The sequence below is a fragment of the Antennarius striatus genome, chromosome 20 (assembly GCF_040054535.1).
Source record: "Antennarius striatus isolate MH-2024 chromosome 20, ASM4005453v1, whole genome shotgun sequence".
Lineage (NCBI taxonomy): Eukaryota > Metazoa > Chordata > Actinopteri > Lophiiformes > Antennariidae > Antennarius > Antennarius striatus.
In genome coordinates, this window is record NC_090795.1 from 4,171,148 (window position 1) to 4,191,936 (window position 20,789).

A 20,789-nucleotide genomic window follows, 5' to 3' on the forward strand; every position below is an offset into this window, starting at 1 on the left:
CTTTTACTCTTGAGGTTTCTAAACGTCCACTTTCACCTGCGTAGTGGTCATCTTATACAGCCATGTTTAATCACGGATAATAAATGTTCTAGATTAGATTACGTCTCAATCACTGATAAATAATTGTGATTGATTCCAGTCTCCAGCAGATGACAGTCTGCCTCCAGCCAGTGACGACAGGCTGTTTCTTTTTAACCCCCCGTCGATCTGACGTCAGAGAGGGCGGGGCCAGTGTTGCTAGCTAAGCAGACTGCGCATCACAACCAGGAAGTCATCAAAGTTGCTAAATAATTGTTATTTCGCTCTGATTTTCCTACATTAACGTTGAAACAACGGCATGAGTTCTTCTGCCCCACCGGTAAGCTCGCAGATCACCGAGCTGCGTTTGCCGTGACACCGTAGCGCGCGTTGACTAGCTAGGGTTAGCATTAGCCTCGTCATCGGGGTCCATCAGCTGTGAATGCTAACGTTGTTTACAGACAGCCTGTACCGCATCAAAGCTTCCCAAAGTACCGTTAGCTTTACCTTAGCTTGTTGCTATGTTATTTAAAGTTACTTTCCTTTTGGTTTATTACCGATTAATCCGGACTGACTGTGATTAAGATTAAAAAGTCTGGACGAACATTAACTTAGAATGAGAGGGACGACAGTGAAGGCCGGCCAGACGGACGACATGCTAGCATGTCGGTAATGAAGGACAGTAAATGAGACATCGTGGGTTTAACTATTCGACCTTTCTATGTCTGTGACCCGGTTTACCAGCATAATACAGTATAGACAGAACACATTGATCAGACAGTAGTAAAACATTGTAGAAAACTTAAAACGTAATAAATGGATAAACGACTCAACAACTTTTAAACGCGTCATTCAAACCGGGAGTGCGTCGATGTCACACGATTCAATTCAATTCATTTCAATTCAAAAAACTTTATTTGTCCACTGAAAAGTTGCAGAAGAAACAAAATACAGTTTAATGTAAAGATAGATGTAATAGAGGTGCAGGGTCTTATGATATACAGTATAACACATTTACTACAGATTTAAAAATGAATGTGGCATAGAATAGGCATTGGGTAATAAATATAACTTGATAATATAAAGTTCAACAGCCTAAATGTGTGCTTTAACTCAAAATATAAATCTGTTTGTTATCCTGATCCAAAATAAAGAAAGCCTGATCAGCTGTACTATGCTAATCATTGTTAATTAAGGCATCCAGTTTGTGCTTTAAAGGTCGTTCAGTTGTTGTTTGTATTATTTTTTTGTAGACTATTGGGGAGTTGTTCCTCATCCTGAGTGAGATGGGTTTCACAGAGGAACAGATCCAGGCAGCTATCCAGGCCGGACATTTTTCCGTGTCTGATGCAACTGAGTGGTGAGTTGTCGCAGCCTTTAATTTTTAACATCTTGAATAATTACCATCCTTTAAACGTTAATGTAATTGTCTTTAAGTTTGCAAAAGGCAACTCTTTCAGGAAATGACATTTGTGTCTTTCTCTCAGGCTCCTTCACGGTCAGTATCCACGACACAAGTTGGTGAAACAGTCATCGCAGCCGGCTGAAACTGCGTTTTCAGCATTCAACCCTCCCAAAGTGGCAGCAAGCACTTCAGGCACACACACATCTGCCTCAGGTAGCAGCAGACTCTACTTGCCTTTAACAAGAATGTTTTCAATACAGCATTATAATATTCTGTGAACATTTCTGTGTCATCGTGCAATTGAATTTTTCTGTGACATTTAAAGAATGGTGTAGGGTGTGGTTTTAAATGTGGGAACTTTTTTTTTTTTTTTCATTTCAAAAGCATCTCCTTCATTGTTGCTGAGACCGTCGCAGCCATGCAGTGAATCCCCACACCCCCTACCCGTAGAGTCCCGGATTAAACCTGACAAGAGTGACTTTGAAGAGCAGCAGAGACAACGTGTTGCTCAGGAGGCCAGAGCAGAGAGAAGACAGAAGAAACAGGTCGGCGCTGTTAATCCTTCCCATTCAGGCTGCTTTGCAGTTTGTTGTTATGCAAATGACAGAATCTTCAAAACCAAACTTTTTTTCCCTGCATAGAACAAAAATTTGCGTCCACACGACAGCATTTTTGGAAAAATCTCCCTCCAAACGTAACCGCATAAGTGCGTTGATCAACATGTTTATAAGCAGAACAACTCCGAGAACGACAGGAGAGAGGACCGGGATGGGTGGAAATTCACGCCTTTCCTCCTTGAGGATGACCTCCATCACAAAGTTCTCCCACCAGCAGTCAGCGCATCCCGGTCTAACTCAGAACTGGCTACGGCGTCTTAGGCGAGGAACCAATGAATGAATAAATGAATAGATATATAAACATAAAGAAAGAAACAGACGAACAAATATTCAACCGTCAAGCATGTTTATCAACGCGTCTTCGACGTGGAGCTGTTATGCGTCAGAAAATAGCTGTTTTTAACTCCGTTCACGGGTCACACACACTAACGTCACAGCGGTTTCCCTCGCGGGGAGACGCCCCCCAGATAGAAAAAGTTTCGGTTACAGCATCCACACGACAACGCAGACCCGGCATTTTCAAAAAACTTCACTTTGGCTGGCGTTAACGAAAGTTTGTGTTGTCGTGTGGACAGAAGGCATAACCGTAAGAAAAACTTGCATTTTCAGAAAGAGCCGGCTAAGCGTGAATGGGGCCTCAGAACCGAACGTGTGTGTGTGTTTTCCTGGCAGGAGCGCGAGCTGGTGCTGAAGCGGATAGCTGAGGATCGGAGAACTTTACAAGAGAAGACCCAGACGAACGTCAACGCGGAGTCGTCTCCTCCTACTGGTCATGGGCAGAAGCTTGGGGGGAAGATGCAGACCAATGTGGATAACAACTGCGTCCTCATGGTGAGGCTGTGGAGAATTTCAGACGTAGGTAAGGAAAATGAAAGAAGAGTAGTTGTTAAAAACTTTTTTTTTTAATATGCTTCAGATTCGCCTGCCGACTGGGGAGTCGATGCGCGAGCGCTTTCCAGCCGACGCACCTCTGCGGCGTGTCGTGGAGCACATCAGCGGACGCCACCCCACGCTATCCTCCTTTTCCCTTCTCCAGGGTTTCCCACGGAAACGCTTTGGGGAGGCAGAGCTGGCCTGTTCCCTCCACTCGCTCGGCCTCACGCCCAACGCTGCGCTGTGTATTCAGACCACTCCACCACAAAGCCCTCAGGACGCACCGAGTCCTGCAGAGCCGCCACCAGCGCCGCAGAATGTACCGTCATCGTGTGACGTGTCGCCTCATGTCCCGGTGCTTGAGGGGGCGGGAGGGCAAGAACTCGTTCTGCCCCCTCCACTCCCCAACCAGCTGTGGGAAGAGGCTGTGAGTTACGCAGGGATACCTGGAGCTGGGGCTTCACTGTCTGGACAATCTCATTTCTGGGGTAAGTTTAAATGAATCTCATCGTATTGTTCAAGTATTCAGCAGATTTGCTGTTTTACATCTCAATTTTTATTCATCAAGGCTTGTTTGTCGTGTGCAGTTGTGCAATTGTGGCAGCCTGCATAAATTATACAAGGAGTTGCAAAGTGGAGTGAGATGGTGCTTTTCCTCCGTACCAAGTTCCTGTCTAGAATGTTTCTTTCAATTATTTCCCGTCACCAGTGTTACGTGTTTGTGTTATGACCTGGAGATTAACAAAACATAGTTTAAGAAGGCACTAAGCTTTTAATTGCAATGCGCTGGATTGTTAATTCTATTAGGCGTGTCTCCTTCCTCCTTCTTCGGTATGTAACAATAGTTGCAGTCATTTCATCATTTTCTTTCCACGCACACAGAATTCTTCCACTTTACGCAATGGTATTTTCATGACAATAGAGCTCCAGCAACCATTTAGCTGAAATGCATTCGGTTGTTTGTTTCATCAAGGAAATCCTTGCCAACCTTTTAACCCTTCCACCTGCATGTTTTGTGAAGGCTTTGCTTATATATCGTTAACTTATACATAGTTAACGTACAGCAGGATTGAAGAACATTAAATATGAGCCTGATATTTTTTTTCTAACATGGTGAAGCAGCACTTTGAAAATATGAGATTATAATTGAGTTCAATGAACATGTATTAACATAGTATTTATATCATTATGTTACAAATAACACAAAAAATGATTCGACAGGTATGGATTTGCTTTTGTTATTAGTAATCAATCAATCCGTTTGTGCTGCCGTCATGTGTCATGGTGATGTTACAAGATAGAGTACAACGGTGAAAAAGATCATTTTCAACAGGACGGGGCCAGAGGTTGGTTCCTGATAATGCGGAGGAGGCTGCTGATGAAGAACAAGAAGAGGAGGAAGAACCACCTCTTTTGCTTAATGGTACCACTTCCTGTGTCTGACGCCCCTCTCCACTCTCTCACTCCTTTTTCCTCCCACTTAACGCTTTCCTTTCACCTATAGGATATTTCCTGTGTGTCTGTAGGACTTATCCGCCCACATCAATCATGTTTACATACATCTTATAGAAAGTTTCAATTGTCCTTTCCAGAACCAGATAATCCTGGCTTCTATTTTTAGCCTTATACTCATTTAAATACTATGTTGCGTGTATGCTTCATTGTATTTACATTTGACTGACTACCCTAGTAATTACTTTCAGTTTTAAGACTGATTGGGTTTATGACTTGTGTAGGTGGAAGCTCCCCTCTACCAAAAATTGTCGAGGTAGTCCTCAACATACAAGCACAATTGGTTTCGAGAGGTTGTTCGTAAGTTGAATTGTTCTTAAGTTGTGAAAAGTTCTATCCATACTCACCATTTGAGGTCATTGCTACTCTAAATACGGAAGTACAATTGCCTAAGACTTATTAGAAACAAGTACAAGACACAAAAACAACACATAATAAAATAAAATGCATGTACAAGTTATTTTGGGTTAAGTCGTTCTCAATTGTACGTCGGTTTTCAAAAAAATACAAAAATAAAAATCAGGTTTACGTCACTTCACTCGAATTTACTTCTGTCCACCACAAATATTTGACTCTTAATCACTAAATCACATGAAAACCACTACAAACACATAATAATATGTTATTGTACAAAAAATAAGGATAATAACACATGATCATATTAAAATAAGTACAAAAGAGAATTTCCCCATTCGAGGGATCAATAAAGTGAATTTAATCTTTTAATATTTAATATAATTCCAATATGTATCATTAAGCATCACTCGGGATTCAGTCGATTGCTTTGAAATCAGATTAGTTTATGGTAAACTTTTGCTCCTTATAATTTAATCCTTGAGGAGAAGAATAAAAACACTTCAAGAAACTTCAAGTTTTTCTATGTTGAGGACAACCTGGACAAATAAGTTCAGGGCTGCTGAGCTCTATGGAGAATTCCTATGCTAGTTATTGAAAGTCAGCCAATCATTGTCAGCTCATCACAACCTGGGGCTCTTTTATAATGTAGGGCGTAGCCTACATTAGTTGTTGAGAGCAGTCGAATCACATCCAATGCCTGATAGGACAATAGCAACATTCAGAGCAGTTGATGTTGATAATTTCTAAAGGCATGAGTGCAGAAATGGAATGTTAGCTATTCACACAATAGAATCAGCCAAACATTCAAGAAGTGACCGAGACTGTAAATATATCAACCGGTTGTGACGCAAAATGACGACTTTGAGGGTCATCTTGTTGATACTAGATCGTCCTCTGGATTGCAGTTTTATCTGTATTTTTTTTTTTTTTCACAGGATTGCCAAGGCTGCCTTTCTTTCCAGAGAATAGGTTCAGAGGAGAATTTGAGCCCAGACACCGCTGGCCAGAGCAAGGCAATCGACTCAGGTGGGTGTCTGGACTGAATGGCATGTATCAGTCCCGTAGGCTCTGGGAAACTCTAACAAGAGATTTCTGCTTGCATTCGTATCTCAGTTTTTTTTTTTTTAATCTCTGAATTTAAAGTTACAAGGAAAATTGCTCTCTGACAGCGACATCCTGATAGTCATCATTTATCAATATTAAAGACGTACAAGGCAGAGACAGATGATTGAACAGTCTTGAGGTTAAAGTGCAGCGATGTGAAATGTTTTCAATTTAATACCATATGGTCCACTTGTCCTTGTGAAATCCTCTCTTGTAGCTTATCTGCAGTTCAGATTTAAATCCCAGGTTCAATGCAGTATAAAAGTAAAAGACTGTTGTTGTTCTCAGGGAGGCTCCAGAAGAGGAACCAGCAGAGCCTGAGGATGCTGGAGTTCGGGTGGCGCCTGTAGCTGCAGGTCTTGCAGCAGTGGAGCGTCTTCAAAGAGCCGCACAGCAAGAAGACCCCCGTGTCTCGCAGGCACAGCCATCGCCCCCTAAAAGACCTTTCAGGACGCCCCGCATGCCGTCCCTATGTGCCTTGGCCACTCGTGCAACCGTACACCTCATGACTGGTAAGAAGACACGCAGAATGCTACAAGATATGACGTCTCACGGCTTGGTTTACACCCTGTTGTTGTTGCGTGTCGCTACTCAGCTCCCAGCATGCAGTACAGCAGTAGTCTGGCATGCCTCACCCCAGAACTAGCAGAGCTTCTGCTCAACCACATGTCCCGCGAGCGGCTCCTCCGTCCACGCACCCTGGAACTGTTCTTCGGCTGCCCGTTGCAGACGTTTGTCCTAAACTGCTACCCTTACTCCACCAACGAGCTCCTGAGGCAGTTGCGGGCCTTCACGTCACTGAAGCATCTGAGTCTGGTCAACTCGCCTCTCATCACTGGTACGGAAGTCTGTCCAAGGACGGACATTCTAGGCTGATATTGTCTGTCAATCATGTGTTAATTCAGTCCAATCTCCCAAAACCTGTTCTGTTCAGACTCGGGGTTATCAATCCTCTCTAGCCTGACCAAACTGCAGTACCTGAACGTGGCCTCGTGTAGCAAACTGACTGACTCCTGTCTGCAGCATATCACCGGTGAGGCTTTGTGAACGCTCTAAACGTCACATCTCTGCTGCTCTGCTTGGAGCTCTGGTGTTTTTGCCTCTTCTCACTTCTTTCCTTTCTGTCTTTACAAGGTTTAAAGAACCTGTGTTTCCTGTCCCTGGATCAGACTAAAGTGACCGATGCTGGGATGGTGTTATACCTCCAGTCAGCTCCATCATGTCTCTCCCAGCTCAGCCTGAACCAGACAGCTGTGACGGAAGCTACACTGGTGGTCTTATCCACCTGTGTTCCGCAACTGAGACTCCTCAGCATCAAACACACGAAGGTCCTCGAGCTCTTTTTCTGTCAACTAAGTCTGCCTCTTAATTTACAGAATAAGGTCAGTTTTGACCTTTTGAATTTTATTTTTTTTGTCTTGATGGGTGTTCCCTCAGGTAAAGGATGTGACAGCTCTGGCAGAGCTGCCTGGCCTGCAGACTCTGAACCTGGATGGGACAGGGGTGACAGAAAGCTCCCTGGAGCGGCTGGCCACCCATCCTACCCTCTCCTCCATCAGTTTGTCAGGGATTCCTGTTGCAGATGGCAACCAAGCACTGCAGATCATCTCTGGTGAGTAATTGGAAATGCGAGCAGGTACAACAGTGTTTGAGCGTTCAAAAACTGGAGTGGTTGAACTTCAGTAACCTACACACACACACACACACACACACACACACACACACACACACACACACACACACAGGAATTTCCCTCCATCAGAAACACTGACGTTGCAACATAAATCAATTAACCTGAGGAGTGGTTCTGACTGTCTTCCCAGGTCTGAAGTTGACTCAACTGACACTCCCAGGACGTCACTCTGTGACAGACAGCGGCTTGTTGTTCCTGTCTAGATTGTCTCTGTTGTTGGAGTTGGACCTGACAGACTACAATCAAGTCACAGACCAGGGCGTCAGCCAGCTGTCTACCATGACCAGGTGACCTCACCCCTGCTTCGAAGCTGCTTCATATCCTGCGCAAAACACGCAGAAGCTTTGGTGTTATTTCCAGTGGGATATTAACCTCAGGACTGCGTGTAGGTTGAAGAAGCTGTCACTCAGCAACACTCAGGTGACAGATGCGGGGCTTCCACCTCTGTGTGGCCTGCAGGAGCTGCAGGACCTCTGCCTGGACCGGACAGCGGTCACCAGCCGAGGGGTGGCGGATCTCATCATCTGTCTGCCGCACCTCCAGGTGTGTTTGTGGGTGAAGCGTGCATAGTTAGCTGATTGTGCTAGGAGAGGCATTTATTTTATATTTCAGTTTTCAATTACATGATAGGGTATCTGAAATTATCTGATTTATGGTGTTTATTCCTTTTTCAGGTGTTGGGGTTAGCCAGCACTCGGGTGGGAGACACAGTAGTGAGGAGAGGTCTGATCCACTGTAGTCAGCTGGTTAAACTCAACCTCAGCCGCACCCGGATCACAGACCACGGTAACGTCAGATTTGATATTTTCACTCCCTCCATCATTACAGCAATTTAATAAACAAAAAAAAATGTATGTTTTTCCCCCAGGCTTGAAGTTCTTGAAACACATGCACCTGGCTCAGGTGAACCTGGACGGCACCGGCGTGAGTCTGATGGGCATCGCTAACCTCTTGTCCTTCACCAACATCAGCAGCATCCGGGCCAGTAACACTCGCACCGTCCCCCGAGACGAGGTGTCCGATGAGGAGTGGCAAGCTCAGTGAGCACGGACGCTACGCAAAACTCTACCTGAGTGCATGTCCTGTTGCCCCAGAAACGCGCTGCCAACAGGAAAAAAAAAAAAGTCCCTGCAGAAGTGAACCACTCCAATTTGCACTGTGGATAGCAACGCTAATCTGTCAATCAGTTTGAAACCCTAAATGGGTTTGACTTGTTTAGGTCATTTCTGAAGTTTACGTATACAGTTTTTAATCAATCTGTATTTACTGCAGCCCCTTTTCTCTGCATAACTCCCATTTAGAAACGTTAAAGCTTTATCTGCAGCCTTATAGGTTGGAGCATTCGGTTTCTCACAGTTGGCACTTTTTGAGCCGACAGGCAGGAACATTTGATGCTGGGAATGTAACATAACGCAGCATGTCTCTTCAGACCGTATCCACTAAGAGGTCTCTGTAGTATTTAAGTGAAAACCGTAAATTGTGAAGTCAATCAACCACACGTGGTTGAATCTTTTCAGAGAACGTGAAGGCAGATTGTCTTCCAGCAATCAGAACTTTTGTCAGTTGCGCAGACAACATCAAATCAAGCTGTGCTCAAATTTTTTTATTTATGGGATACTTGAAAAAATGGAACTCTAATCAACAGAAACCTGTGAAATGACAATTAGAAATTTCAATTTGACATGAATACACCTATACTGATTATGTAATTAGTTTGGAATGAACATTAGGTCTATAGCTCACCTAAAACCCTATTAGTTTCCCCTTCTGGAGATGCTTTGAATTTTAGTTGACTTCTCAGAACCTTATAGCAATCTTTAGTTCTGACAAGAAGTGCCATTGATGTTCAACGGTGCAGCCATTTTCAGTTTACATAGTAGGCGAGGTGAGCTATTCAGCTAACTTGCAGGCCGCAATCCTGACTACTTTAAATCTACCAATGTTATCCTCTTGTTTACAGAGATGTAAATGTTTATTTTCCCTACTGTGCTTTTTTGATTTTAGATATGAGTTCATTAAATTAAAAACTCTTCAATCTTCAAATGCTGTTTTTATGTTCTGTTTATTCAGACAAACCTTTATTGCATTACATTGTTAAATAAGGCAGAACTGCTTTTTTACAGAAAAAAAAAAAAGTCAACTTTTAAATATCATAAAATATGACCTAAAAGCTGTTGCGTACATGATAGGGATAAAACAGAACATTCGGAAAAATAAAACTTTCCTATGAAGACAGCACAATGGAATGCATTCCAAAATGCACTGAGACGCTTCGGGTGATTCAGCCAATCAGAGTGCAGCCTGAGGTGGTGGGAGGAACAGTACGTACAGTACAACATGTACAAGAGACGTTTCCAATAAGATGCATAAGAGTTTCAGTTCTACAAATCCAACCTGTCTTCGCAGGCTCCTGTTCAAAATGCAAATTAAAGGAGTGGCTCAGTGATAATTTTTTTTTTTTTTAAATGTCATGCGTTTGCTTCTCAATCTTCGACTTCAAATGCTCCTTGTAGGCCAGGATGTCCCTTTTCCACTTTGTGATGGTTTGATTTTCACACACCCAGATCTCCTGTGCCACCTAGAGAGGAAGACAAATCGTCATGACGATGGAAGCTACGGCTGAGTAATTCAGATCTTGTTTACGACGTCATTTTCTCATACCTGCTGAATCAGCCTGAAGTCGTGGCTGACCAGCATCATGCCGCCGTCAAATTCGTTGACCGCTTCTGCCAGCGCGTCAATGGTCTCGATGTCCAAGTGATTGGTGGGCTCGTCCAGGAACAGCATGTGAGGGTTCTGCCAGGCCAGCCAAGCAAAACACACCCGGCACTTCTGACCGTCCGAGAGGTTCCTGATCGGACTGACCTGGAGGATAATTCAGGTGTGAGGAGTCGCGGACGAAGACAACAACATCTCGCATTGTCTGGACGAGCATCCGGACCCTACCTGCTGTTTTCCCGTCAGGCCATAACGACCAATGATCTTCCTCATCTCCTCTTTCTCTTTGATTTCCGGGAAACACTTCATCATGTATTCCAAAGGAGAGAGGTCCAGCTCCAGCTGCTCCGTCAGATGCTGTAACACAATTGAATTGTATTAGCCTTTTAAAGATGAAGAATCTCATTTTAAGAAATGTTTGAAATTAGTCCAGAAAACATGCCCGAGGCAAAAGGTTCCACGTATTACCTGATGATATCTGCCTATCTTGACATGAGAATGTTTGCGGATCATCCCATCGGTGGGTAGGAGCTATAGAAGGAAAAACAGAACATCCTTGACGACTTTGTGCGGGTTGCTGCAGCGTAATACGGAAATAATGAAACACCTACCTCTCCCATTAGGAGCTTCAGGAGCGTGGACTTCCCCGCTCCGTTGGGCCCCACGAGAGCCACTCTTGTATCCAAGTCAATACCAAATTCTAGGTTTTTATATATGTGCGGCTGTGAAAAGACATTAAAAACATGAACCAGACTGAGAAACCCTTTTAAAAAAATATTTTAAAAAACCATGACATTAACTATACTCACCGTGTTGTCGCTATATTTGAAGCTCACATTCTGAACCATGATAACTGGAGGAGGAATCTTCCCACAGGGAGGAAAATAAAATGACAGAGTCTGTGGGAGAGAGGCAGGCCATATTACCATCACATAGATGTGACAGTAATATCGTCACATCTATGTTACGAAAAAGCGTCATTTATTCCTATGCCTCACGAAAAAAAATCAAAATGACCAAGCCGGTGATGCAACACTCTACCTTGTCATTCACTACTTTTTCAGTCAGGCCAGACGCCACCATCTTCTGCAGCGTCTTCTCTTTGCTCTGTGCCTGTCGTGCCAGCTTTGCAGAGCCGTGACCAAACCTGGCTATGTAATTCTATAAAAGATGGAGGGGAGGGGACACAAAAACAGACATGGCAGATGTCTGTATGGAGAAGCCTGTTTTGTCTGACATGTGCTGTAAAAACTGTCTCGTGTTGCTCCTTTACCTTCATGTGTGCTATCTGGTCCTGTTCCCAGTTGAAGCGCTTCATCTGATTCTCTTCCAGCTCCTCTCTGGTCTTCACATACTGGTCGTAGTTACCCTAAAGCAAAAATAGATCCGCATGGTCAGCGGTGATGCATAATTAGCAACAGCTCATCCCTGTTTTCCTTCTTTAGCACAGACTCCATTCATGATACTCCTTGAAGTTGTTCCGAGGCAGATGTACTGTACGACGCCGGGTTCGAGTTCAACACAAAGCCATGGTTTCAGTATAGTTCTTACCGTGTAGTATTTCAGCTTTCTCTGATGCAGGTGGATGATGTTGGTGCACACACCGTTCAGGAAGTCTTGGGAGTGCGAGATGAGCACCAGGATTCGCTTGAACCTGGCAACAGCAAGAAAGATGAGTAATACAAATCCACTTTTTGGACTTGTGTCATGGCGTAGGATGTAAACTTACGACTTGAGCTCCTCCTCCAGCCACACACAGGCATCCAGATCCAAGTGATTCGTGGGCTCATCCAGTAATAGCATGAAGGGCTTGATAAACAGAGCTCTGAACAAAATAAAGAACAGTCAGAAAAATCTTTACAGATATGAAACTAATAATTGTAAAACGTTTTGTATCAGTGTTTAGTTTGAATATGACTAGTATTAGTTGTACATTGCAATTTAGGAAGAATGAATGCTGCCTTTACATGTAGAAAAACATGGACTCCATCTGTTCAGACAAAAGACTAAGACACACCCAAACCAAGTTGCTGATTGATGTAATAGTGTTTTTTTTAACCTGGCCAGAGCAACACGCATTCTCCATCCTCCGCTGAAGTCTTTGAGCTTCTTTTGCTGCATCGCAGCAGTGAAACCCAGACCGTGGAGAATCCGAGAGGCTCGCACTTCTGCCTTGTCCGCATCCAGCTCCTCCAGACGTTCATATAGCTCCATCAGCTTCTCACACTCCGCTGTGCAGTGATGAGAGAAAGGAATTTAAGAGCCATTACACTAAACATCAAAGCGCTGTGGCACAGCTACCTTCTCACCTTGTTAGCTGTACTCGTTTGGATTATTTGTAGTCTTGACTATTTTACCTCTGTGACATACTTAACGACATGTGCAGTTATTACATAACACTCGACTTACAGTCCTCATGGGCAAGTCTTTCTGCTTCCTTCTCCAGCATAATCCTCTGTTCATCCACCTCCATGACACACTGCAGGGCTGTTTTGTCACTGGGGGCCATTTCCCGGGTCAAGTGGTAAATATCGATGTGCTCTGGGATAGGAACCTCACGATGCCCGATGGCTGACAACAGCATGGATTTTCCTGGTACATAGAAATAAAATTTATTTGTTTTTGTCAGCGCACACTCCATCAAAACCTCATTTCAGTTCTGTTCCTTTGGTTGAAGAACTCCAACTTTTAGGATGTCCAATTTCCTGGACCAGTTCAAGAAAAGCAGAGAAGAATCAACCGGACTTGTTTTAGGTTTGCTGAAGATGTTTCACCTCTCATCCAAGTAGCTTCTTCAGGTTTGACTGACTGGAGCAGAAAACAACATACAGAAACCACTAAGACAATAAGTCAGGTTAAGAGTTCACGTGACCGCCACACTCTTGTGAACAATAACGACTCATTGTTTTGGTGGTTTTGTTCTTTTGTATTCTGCTCCAACAGGAGTATAGGTGTCTGGTCTCCCTACCAGCCAGTCAGAACTTTAAAAAATTGGACGATAGTACTAAAAGAAACTCCTGGCAACATTGCTACGAACAAACAATTACCTGTGCCATTAAGGCCAATAAGCCCATAGCGTCTGCCAGAGTTGAGCTCCAGGCTGGTGTCTGCTAGCAGCTCTTGTCCATGGAAGGTGAGTGATAGGCTGCTGATGTGAACGTCGGTGCTATTGGGGTGGGATGCCAGAACGCCGGTCACTGCTCGTGCCTCGGTCTTCGCCAGCTCAAATTCATCCAGCGCCTCTGTCAAACTGGCGATTTCTGTTAAAATCCAAGCATTTAAAAAAAAAAAATTTTGCTCACATTTCTTCTTAAAAATGAAACTATAACAAAGAAAAGCAGTCCAGACATTAACAAATCATTTCAAAAACTGATCTCGGCTGTGAAATCGGCCACGTAAATCACAGCAAAGATCATGATTTGATGAAAAGGTGTGTAAACTTACCATTGCTCTCTGCTCCATTAGTCTGGGTCTCAGAGTTATCACCATTTATCACATCATCAGGTTTCTTGGTTCGTTGGCGAGCTTTAGCAGCTTCCTTCTTCTTAGCTGCCTTCTTCTTTGCTAAATCTGATGGCATGATCGCGTAAGGCTAGGGGGGAAAAAAGAACAAAATACTGATCAATAAACCTATTCTATACATTGATTCATACAAGTAAAATATCACTGGATACCATTAATTACAACATCGATATTATAAGTTGTTCGTGGATTCAGTTCACAGCAATATATTTTAGTTATTCCTGATATTTCACTGTCCTTTTTGGTGATAACGGTTACGCTAACGGTTCCCTTCAAGTAGCACGTTGGTATCTTACATTCATATAGCTCGCTAGCCCAGCTGTTGCTAATGCTAATGGTTGCTTTTGCCGCGAATATTAACAACAGATTTGTCACTTAACAATGAATCAGCCCACGGTAGTACCAAAAGAGTTATGTTATCTGGCTGAGATCAAATGTCATTCATGGGAGTTTTTTTTTTTTTTACAATTTAGAAAAACCTGCCATTGACTACGTTAGCTCGTTAGCGTAGCTTCTAACGGCAGTTAGCTAGTCATTTACAGCCTAAAGGCCTGAACGGTTAGTGCTAACTGACACAAGGCCCAACAAGCTACTCGTTCTAAAAAAGAGCTAATTCGTCGATAAATTATTATTTTTCAAACTAAGTATTATTTTAACAGATAATAACGTATAGTAACTACGTAAGACGAAGCTGTCAGACAATGTAAATGTCCGTATTACCTTTAAATGAATTGCTGATATCCGGAGCACACCGTCGTCGCGTGTACAATTTTCGCCGGGTGAAGGAAACCGACCGACACGCCGCGAGACTAACCATAAATGGTAAAAAAAAGGGCGGCGAGTCAGAATGGACCCGCCCCCTTCTGGAGTGATCGCAGTAGAACATATAAAAGCTCTGCCAAAGCGATAGGATATTAATTTGACAAATTGCTTTATGAAAATAGTTACTATAACTTGTCACAACTAAACGTGGCAACTGTGTTCTCTTATTGTATTTTAGGAACAGAAAATACAAAAAGAGTTTTGTTTTGTTTGGTTGTTTTTTTTTTTTGAATCGAGGAGATAGATAGACACGACTTGAACCAGTCAGCGGGCCGGGTTGCGGAAGCGCACGTCCGGGCAGTGACGATGACGGTTCGGGCTATCAGAGGGGGGACGTCTGCCTCCACGGCGGTTGTATGTGGCACGCAAAATTTCGAAAGTCAACAAAAAAAACGATGGATAGCGGATCGTATAGAATGCAACTAGCTGCCTTTTACCTGTGGCAATGACGGCAAAGTGGATGTATATCTTTAGCTCAGTGTTCGACGGGTGATGGATCGGGGGGGTATCTGTAGTAACAACGGACGCGTTGCTAGCTTGCTTTCTGATGTTTTGTCCACCTTGACACGCTATTTAACGGCTAATACAAAGGTTATAACTTCAAATGCGTTTCCCCGGAGACGGTAGTTTGTAATAATGGCTGTTATTACGGCGCTACCTTTAGTAGGCTATATTTAGCTTGTTGCTAAATCCGTCGACCGCTTCAGACGTGGCTGTTATCGGTAGCCGGGATCTGGTAAACTAAACACAACGACGGCTTTAATCAGCAAAACCTCGTGTTGCTTTTCATGACTTAACTTTAATACACAGAAGTTGAAGCCACGTGGATTATGGAACTCTGTTTGGGTTTTACGAAATAACGTGAATCCCATCGCTTTTAACAGTTTAAATTCAATGACCCGAAGCAGCTTTTTTTTTTTTTTTTTTTTTTTTTTTTTTAATATATTTTGAGAAGGAAGTCTCAGGTATGAACACAGTAGTTTGTTATTATGGTGATTGGAAAGTTGGAGGACTGAAAGTATGTGACCTGTGAGGCGTTCCTCCGTGGATTAGTCTCGTCAGTATTTCATTCAGGTGAAGCTCTCAAAAATGCGGCTCTCCCCGTTTCTGGCCGTGTTCAGGCCTGCGTTACCCCTCATCCTCGGGCTTTCTTTGGGATTTGGTCTGAGCCTCCTGATGGTGTCCTGGAGGCAAGGGGAGACCGATGACTCCTGTCGGGATAAGCTGGGTGTCGGGATGGCTTTTCTGGACAGAGATTCCCAAAGTGACCCCAAGGACGGATCTAGAAATGAAGACGTCCAGCCACGCATCGTCCCCTATCACAAAGACCCCAACAAGTTACACAAGAAAGTTCTCAGGTGAGTTTCTGGGGCAGTTTCTTAACGATGTTAGGGACAGATTTGTTGTGGAAACACCATCATAGCACCTCCATACCTTACCGGATTTGTTTTAAGAAACAAAACGATTTAAATCCAGAGGATTACAATTTGTAATCCTATTTAAATAGGTGTACATGTCAAACTCCACCCGCGATTATCCAATCTATCATCCTCTATTTTGATGTCATATGTCAAATACTGGATGCTGATTATTAATAGGATCAGAATACTTGATCTGATCTATAATCATTCAGAATTATTGTGTCAAAATCCTTGTTAAAGTCTGTATTCATGTGTTAGAAACGAGCTGAAAATATGTTCTGATCTTTATTGTACCTGTAGGGGAAATTGGATTTGCAGCAGAGCAGGCTATTGTATTGCAAAATGTATCCAGAGTAAATAAATAAGAGCATGTCTTATAAATAAAATGCTGCTGTGCTGTATTAAACTGCTGTGCAGTCGAGTTTTAACTTCAATGCAAATTAAGCACATTTATTTCCCTGGAAACAAATGGAAATTTTAGCCTTATGCTTTTAGGCCTGGGGGAACCTTTATCTTGGTCCTGATGGAAGAACAACATATTTGTAAGCGGGTGGTCAGGGTTGTAAATGTCTGTCGGGAGGGCTGCGGAATGTCGACTGTCTTACTTTTTGAACATTTCAGTCAGACGAGTTTTCCTCGCACCATGAGAGGTTCCCAAACCAAGAGATAAAACCTAAAGTTAAAATGACTTAATAAAAGGTCTTTAAAATAAAACCACCAAAGTCTTGTCCACATTAAAATTTTTTAGTCTGCACAGGAATTATAGTCTGCTGGCTGTTTTTGCAAAATGAAGAGGTGTTAAAATTGTGATTCAAGCTTTTGTCGGTTCAGGTATTTGTAACAATCCACTGTCTCAACGACCTTAAGACCTTTTTTTCCCCCTGTTCTTTCCAGAACGCGGTACATCCTGTCTGAACTGGGCATCAGGGAGCGACTGCTGGTGGGAGTGCTGACGTCCCGGTCGACTCTCAACACGCTGGCTGTGGCGGTGAATCGCACCGTCGCCCACCACTTCCACAGCACCTTTTTCTTTACGGGACTGCGTAGCCCTAAGGTGCCCGAAGGCATGACGGTGGTCGCTCATGGCGATGACCGTCCGGTTTGGCTGATGTATGAGACGGTGCGTCACCTCCACAGGAACTACGGCGCCGCTTACGACTGGTTCCTGCTAGCCCAGGATGACACCTACATGCAAGCGGATCGCCTGACGGAGCTGGTGGGCCACCTCAGCGCGGGGCGGGACCTGTACATGGGCCGGGCGGAGGAGTTTATCGGTGGAGAGGAGAAGGCGCGCTACTGCCACGGCGGCTACGGGTATCTGCTGTCCCACAGCCTGCTGGCCCGGCTGCAGCCCCACCTCGACACGTGCCGTAACGACATCCTCAGCGTCAGACCCGACGAGTGGTTGGGACGCTGTATTATTGACTACCTGGGTCTGAGCTGCGTGGAGATGCACCAAGTAAGAAAGCAAGAGAAACTTGCACGTAAATGACAAAACAAATAGCAGTGTGAAGCAGTTTTACAGAGTTATCTGCAAGATATTCGTATTAATATTTCTTCTCTTTGTCAACATCTGTGTGGCTCACAGGGGATGAGCTATCGCTACTTCGAGCTTGGAAAAAATGCTGATCCAGAACGTGAAGATAGCATCCAGTTTAAGAACGCCTTCACAGTCCACCCGGTGTCAGACCCCAACCTCATGTACAGACTCCACAAACGCTTCAGTCAGATCGAACTGGAGTCGACGTATCAACAAATTCAGCAGCTGCAGGTTTGTAATACCTAAAACGGTCCCACCTTGTTTTTTTTTTTGTCTGTCTTTTGTGCTTTGATGGATTGTGGATCATTGCCAACAATGCATACATCCCTCACAAAAACACCTACAGTCTTTGACTTTGACTGACATCAGAGGAAATAAATTAGGTTACAAGTCAAGGTGGCATAATCAAGTTTAGTCAGAGAACTCTTCCGGAAAGACGAGGTTGATACCCCCCCAGAGAAATCACACTCTCCACGTCACGATGTCATCATACCGTTCAGGTTGTGTTTTCTTTAATCGCTTAATTTTAAACCTGACGTGAGCTTCTGTGTCTTTATCAGGTGCAGATCAACAACCTGAGTGACTTGACACCCGAGGGTTCCGCCGGAGTTACGTGGCCCATCGGAATCAACCCTCCCTTCAACCCCAGAACTCGTTTTGAAGTCATAAGCTGGGAGTACTTCACTGAAGAGCACATCTACTCGTGCATCGACAGCTCCCCCAAGTGTGAGATGAGAGGCGCCGACCGGGCCGACGTGAGCGCCGTCCTGGAGGTGGCGTTGCAGCACCTGAACGAGCGCTACCAGCCTCAGCTGCACTTCCGGAAGCGGCGCCTGCTGAACGGCTACCGACGTTTCGATCCCACCCGAGGGATGGAGTACGTGCTGGACCTGGCGTTGGAAGCCTACACCCAGAAAGATCACAGCCAGGTCATCTCCAAACGGGTCAACTTGCTGCGACCTCTGAGCGCAGTGGAGATCATCCCCATGCCTTACGTGACGGAAGCGACCCGAGTGCAGGTCATCCTACCCGTCACTGCCCAGGATCAGGATTACGTCGGGAACTTCCTGGACATGTACGTGATGAACACGCTGGACACCCACGACAACGTTCTGCTCACCTTCCTGTTCATTTACGATCCGTTCGACGCACAGCGAGTCAGCCAGACCGACGTGTTCGCCGGCATCAAGGCCATGATCGGCGAGGTGGAGAAGCGCTATGCCGACGTGAAGATTCCCTGGATCAGCGTGAAGACGGAGGTGCCCTCGCAGGTCAAGCTGATGGACATCATCTCCAAGAAGCACCCGGTGGACACGCTGTTCTTCCTGGCCAGGGTGGGAACAGAGGTCAACGCCGACTTCCTGAACCGATGTAGGATGAACGCCATCAGCAGCTGGCAGGTTTTCTTTCCCGTTCACTTCCAGGAGTACAGTCCCGCCGTCTACCGCGATCAGCAACCCTCGACCTCCCCTTCCTCTTTCGATTCGGAGTCGCTGAGAGGCGGCCACTTCGACCGCCACGTCTTCGACGAGGCGTGCTTTTACAACGCCGACTACATGACCTCCAGGACCAAGATGGCAGCCGACATATTGGACAACGAAGAGCTGCTGGAGAGCATGGACGTGTACGACATATTCGTGCGTTACTCCGGGCTGCACGTCTTCAGAGCCGTGGAGCCGGCGCTGATCCAGAAATACGTGAGGCGAACGTGCAACCCACGTTTCAGCGAGGATATCTACCACCGCTGCGTCCTCAGCAACCTGGAGGGGCTGGGCTCGCGCGCCAACCTCGCCATGGCTCTGTTCGAGCAGGAGCAGGCCAACAGCACCTAGAAGTCTGGACTTCTTGAATGCAGGCACAAACTGAAAGATGTGAATTATAACGTAGGACTTTTTCTGCGCCTACTCGCTGCAATACTCACATGTGTGTGAAAGAGAAAGATCCGGATCAACTACAGACAAGCACTGTGTTTGTCGCAGAGATGAAACAAACGAGTTCTGCTTACGTGCGACTCTTCGCAGCCGCAAGTCGAAAGCATCTTTACTCAGTATTATCAAAACCAATTGGTTCTTAAGTCTGACAGTTAACGTCATTTCCAGATGTATCTCGAGACGTCTCCTCTCATGACTCCCTGAATGTAGACTATCTATGTTTTGCAAGCGATCAAGCATGAATATTTATGTCCCAGTGTCAAAAAGAACAATCCAGGAGGTTGCGTCTTGTAGTTTTTCATATAAAAAATGCCTCCATTACCTAGTAGTTAATGAAAAACCGTGAGCCATAAGTCGTCTTACTGAAGATGTTGTAAAACAATACTGGAAACAAGCTGAAGCCATTGGCTGCCTTTACTTTATTATGTTCTTTTTTTAAAGGGTATTAAAGGATATTTCTGCACAGAGTTCTTTTTTTTTCCTTCTCTTATCTTAATATCAAGAATTAATTTGTTCCATCCTCATCGAAGACAGTTTGTTAACCAAATCAAGAGATCTGCCTGAAGCGTGTTAGAAAAGAATGAATCGTGACAGTAAAAACCATGATGAGAATCATACTTTTCATGTTTCTCTCAAGTTTAAACTAAAACCGTTTTAACGTAAAGGCTGGAGGCACTGAGCGGTTGACAAAAAGTCCTGCCCCACCTCATCTCACTATAAGTCAGTAAATCTCCACCCCAGCCTGGGCCTCCCTCCCTGGGCGTTGGAGAATATTCTGTGCACATATGGCTTTGGGGAGGGTAGCAAACCTTCAAGAGGGAGGGTCACGTATACCTTGCCAAGGTCTGCCTAGGCGTGGGTGGTTAACCTTCACAGGGAGAAGGTAAAAAAAAAAAAAAAAAAAACCTGAATGAGTCCGCTTCACATGGTCTCCCCTCCCTTCCCGGTTAAAGGCGTGAGCCACAGCCAACCAATCCTCCCCCTCCTGTAAAAATTTTTCCACGCGCTCCAGCGAGTGACGAGCAGCAGAGTGAAAGGGGCTCTTTTCTTGGGAGAGAGCGGCGCTTCAGTCGTCGATGCTGCAATGAGGTACGGAAAAAAAGCCCCCACCTGCTTCCTGGCGGTGAGGACGGAACAGTGAAAAGTTTGTCCAACGCCTCTGATACTCGACTCTCTGGCAGAGTGCTCAACCCACCAATGAGCTCCAGCATAAAGGTAACAGTTTACTGATGTGGAACGCTTTTTTTGTGAATTTT

General features: G+C 44.7%; 3 protein-coding genes across 3 annotated transcripts; 2 read left to right on the forward strand and 1 right to left on the reverse strand.

Annotated features, from left to right (window-relative positions):
• The first annotated feature begins 221 nt into the window (after positions 1 to 221).
• Positions 222 to 9,603, forward strand: si:ch73-173p19.1 (uncharacterized). Its single transcript, XM_068304182.1, has 17 exons — positions 222 to 358; positions 1,272 to 1,378; positions 1,506 to 1,636; positions 1,808 to 1,968; positions 2,713 to 2,871; positions 2,957 to 3,401; positions 4,247 to 4,336; positions 5,718 to 5,808; positions 6,175 to 6,398; positions 6,482 to 6,724; positions 6,821 to 6,919; positions 7,021 to 7,214; positions 7,324 to 7,498; positions 7,710 to 7,866; positions 7,969 to 8,122; positions 8,254 to 8,365; positions 8,448 to 9,603. Exons 1-17 carry the CDS (start codon positions 338 to 340, stop codon positions 8,621 to 8,623), a joined length of 2,739 nt encoding a protein of 912 aa, XP_068160283.1. The 5' UTR covers positions 222 to 337; the 3' UTR covers positions 8,624 to 9,603.
• Positions 9,604 to 9,624: 21 nt separating this feature from the next.
• On the reverse strand, positions 9,625 to 14,647 carry LOC137587635 (ATP-binding cassette sub-family F member 2). The gene is made up of 15 exons (XM_068304185.1): positions 14,540 to 14,647; positions 13,742 to 13,889; positions 13,345 to 13,557; positions 12,707 to 12,889; positions 12,357 to 12,528; positions 12,027 to 12,122; positions 11,849 to 11,951; positions 11,571 to 11,666; positions 11,339 to 11,458; positions 11,107 to 11,196; positions 10,909 to 11,019; positions 10,766 to 10,828; positions 10,526 to 10,654; positions 10,241 to 10,444; positions 9,625 to 10,157 (listed from the first exon to the last, which is right to left on the reverse strand). Exons 2-15 carry the CDS (start codon positions 13,875 to 13,877, stop codon positions 10,041 to 10,043), a joined length of 1,833 nt encoding a protein of 610 aa, XP_068160286.1. The 5' UTR covers positions 13,878 to 13,889; positions 14,540 to 14,647; the 3' UTR covers positions 9,625 to 10,040.
• Positions 14,648 to 14,742: 95 nt separating this feature from the next.
• chpf2 (chondroitin polymerizing factor 2) lies at positions 14,743 to 19,996 on the forward strand. Its single transcript, XM_068304183.1, has 4 exons — positions 14,743 to 15,999; positions 16,957 to 17,521; positions 17,651 to 17,833; positions 18,163 to 19,996. Exons 1-4 carry the CDS (start codon positions 15,731 to 15,733, stop codon positions 19,432 to 19,434), a joined length of 2,289 nt encoding a protein of 762 aa, XP_068160284.1. The 5' UTR covers positions 14,743 to 15,730; the 3' UTR covers positions 19,435 to 19,996.
• The last annotated feature ends 793 nt before the right edge of the window (positions 19,997 to 20,789 follow it).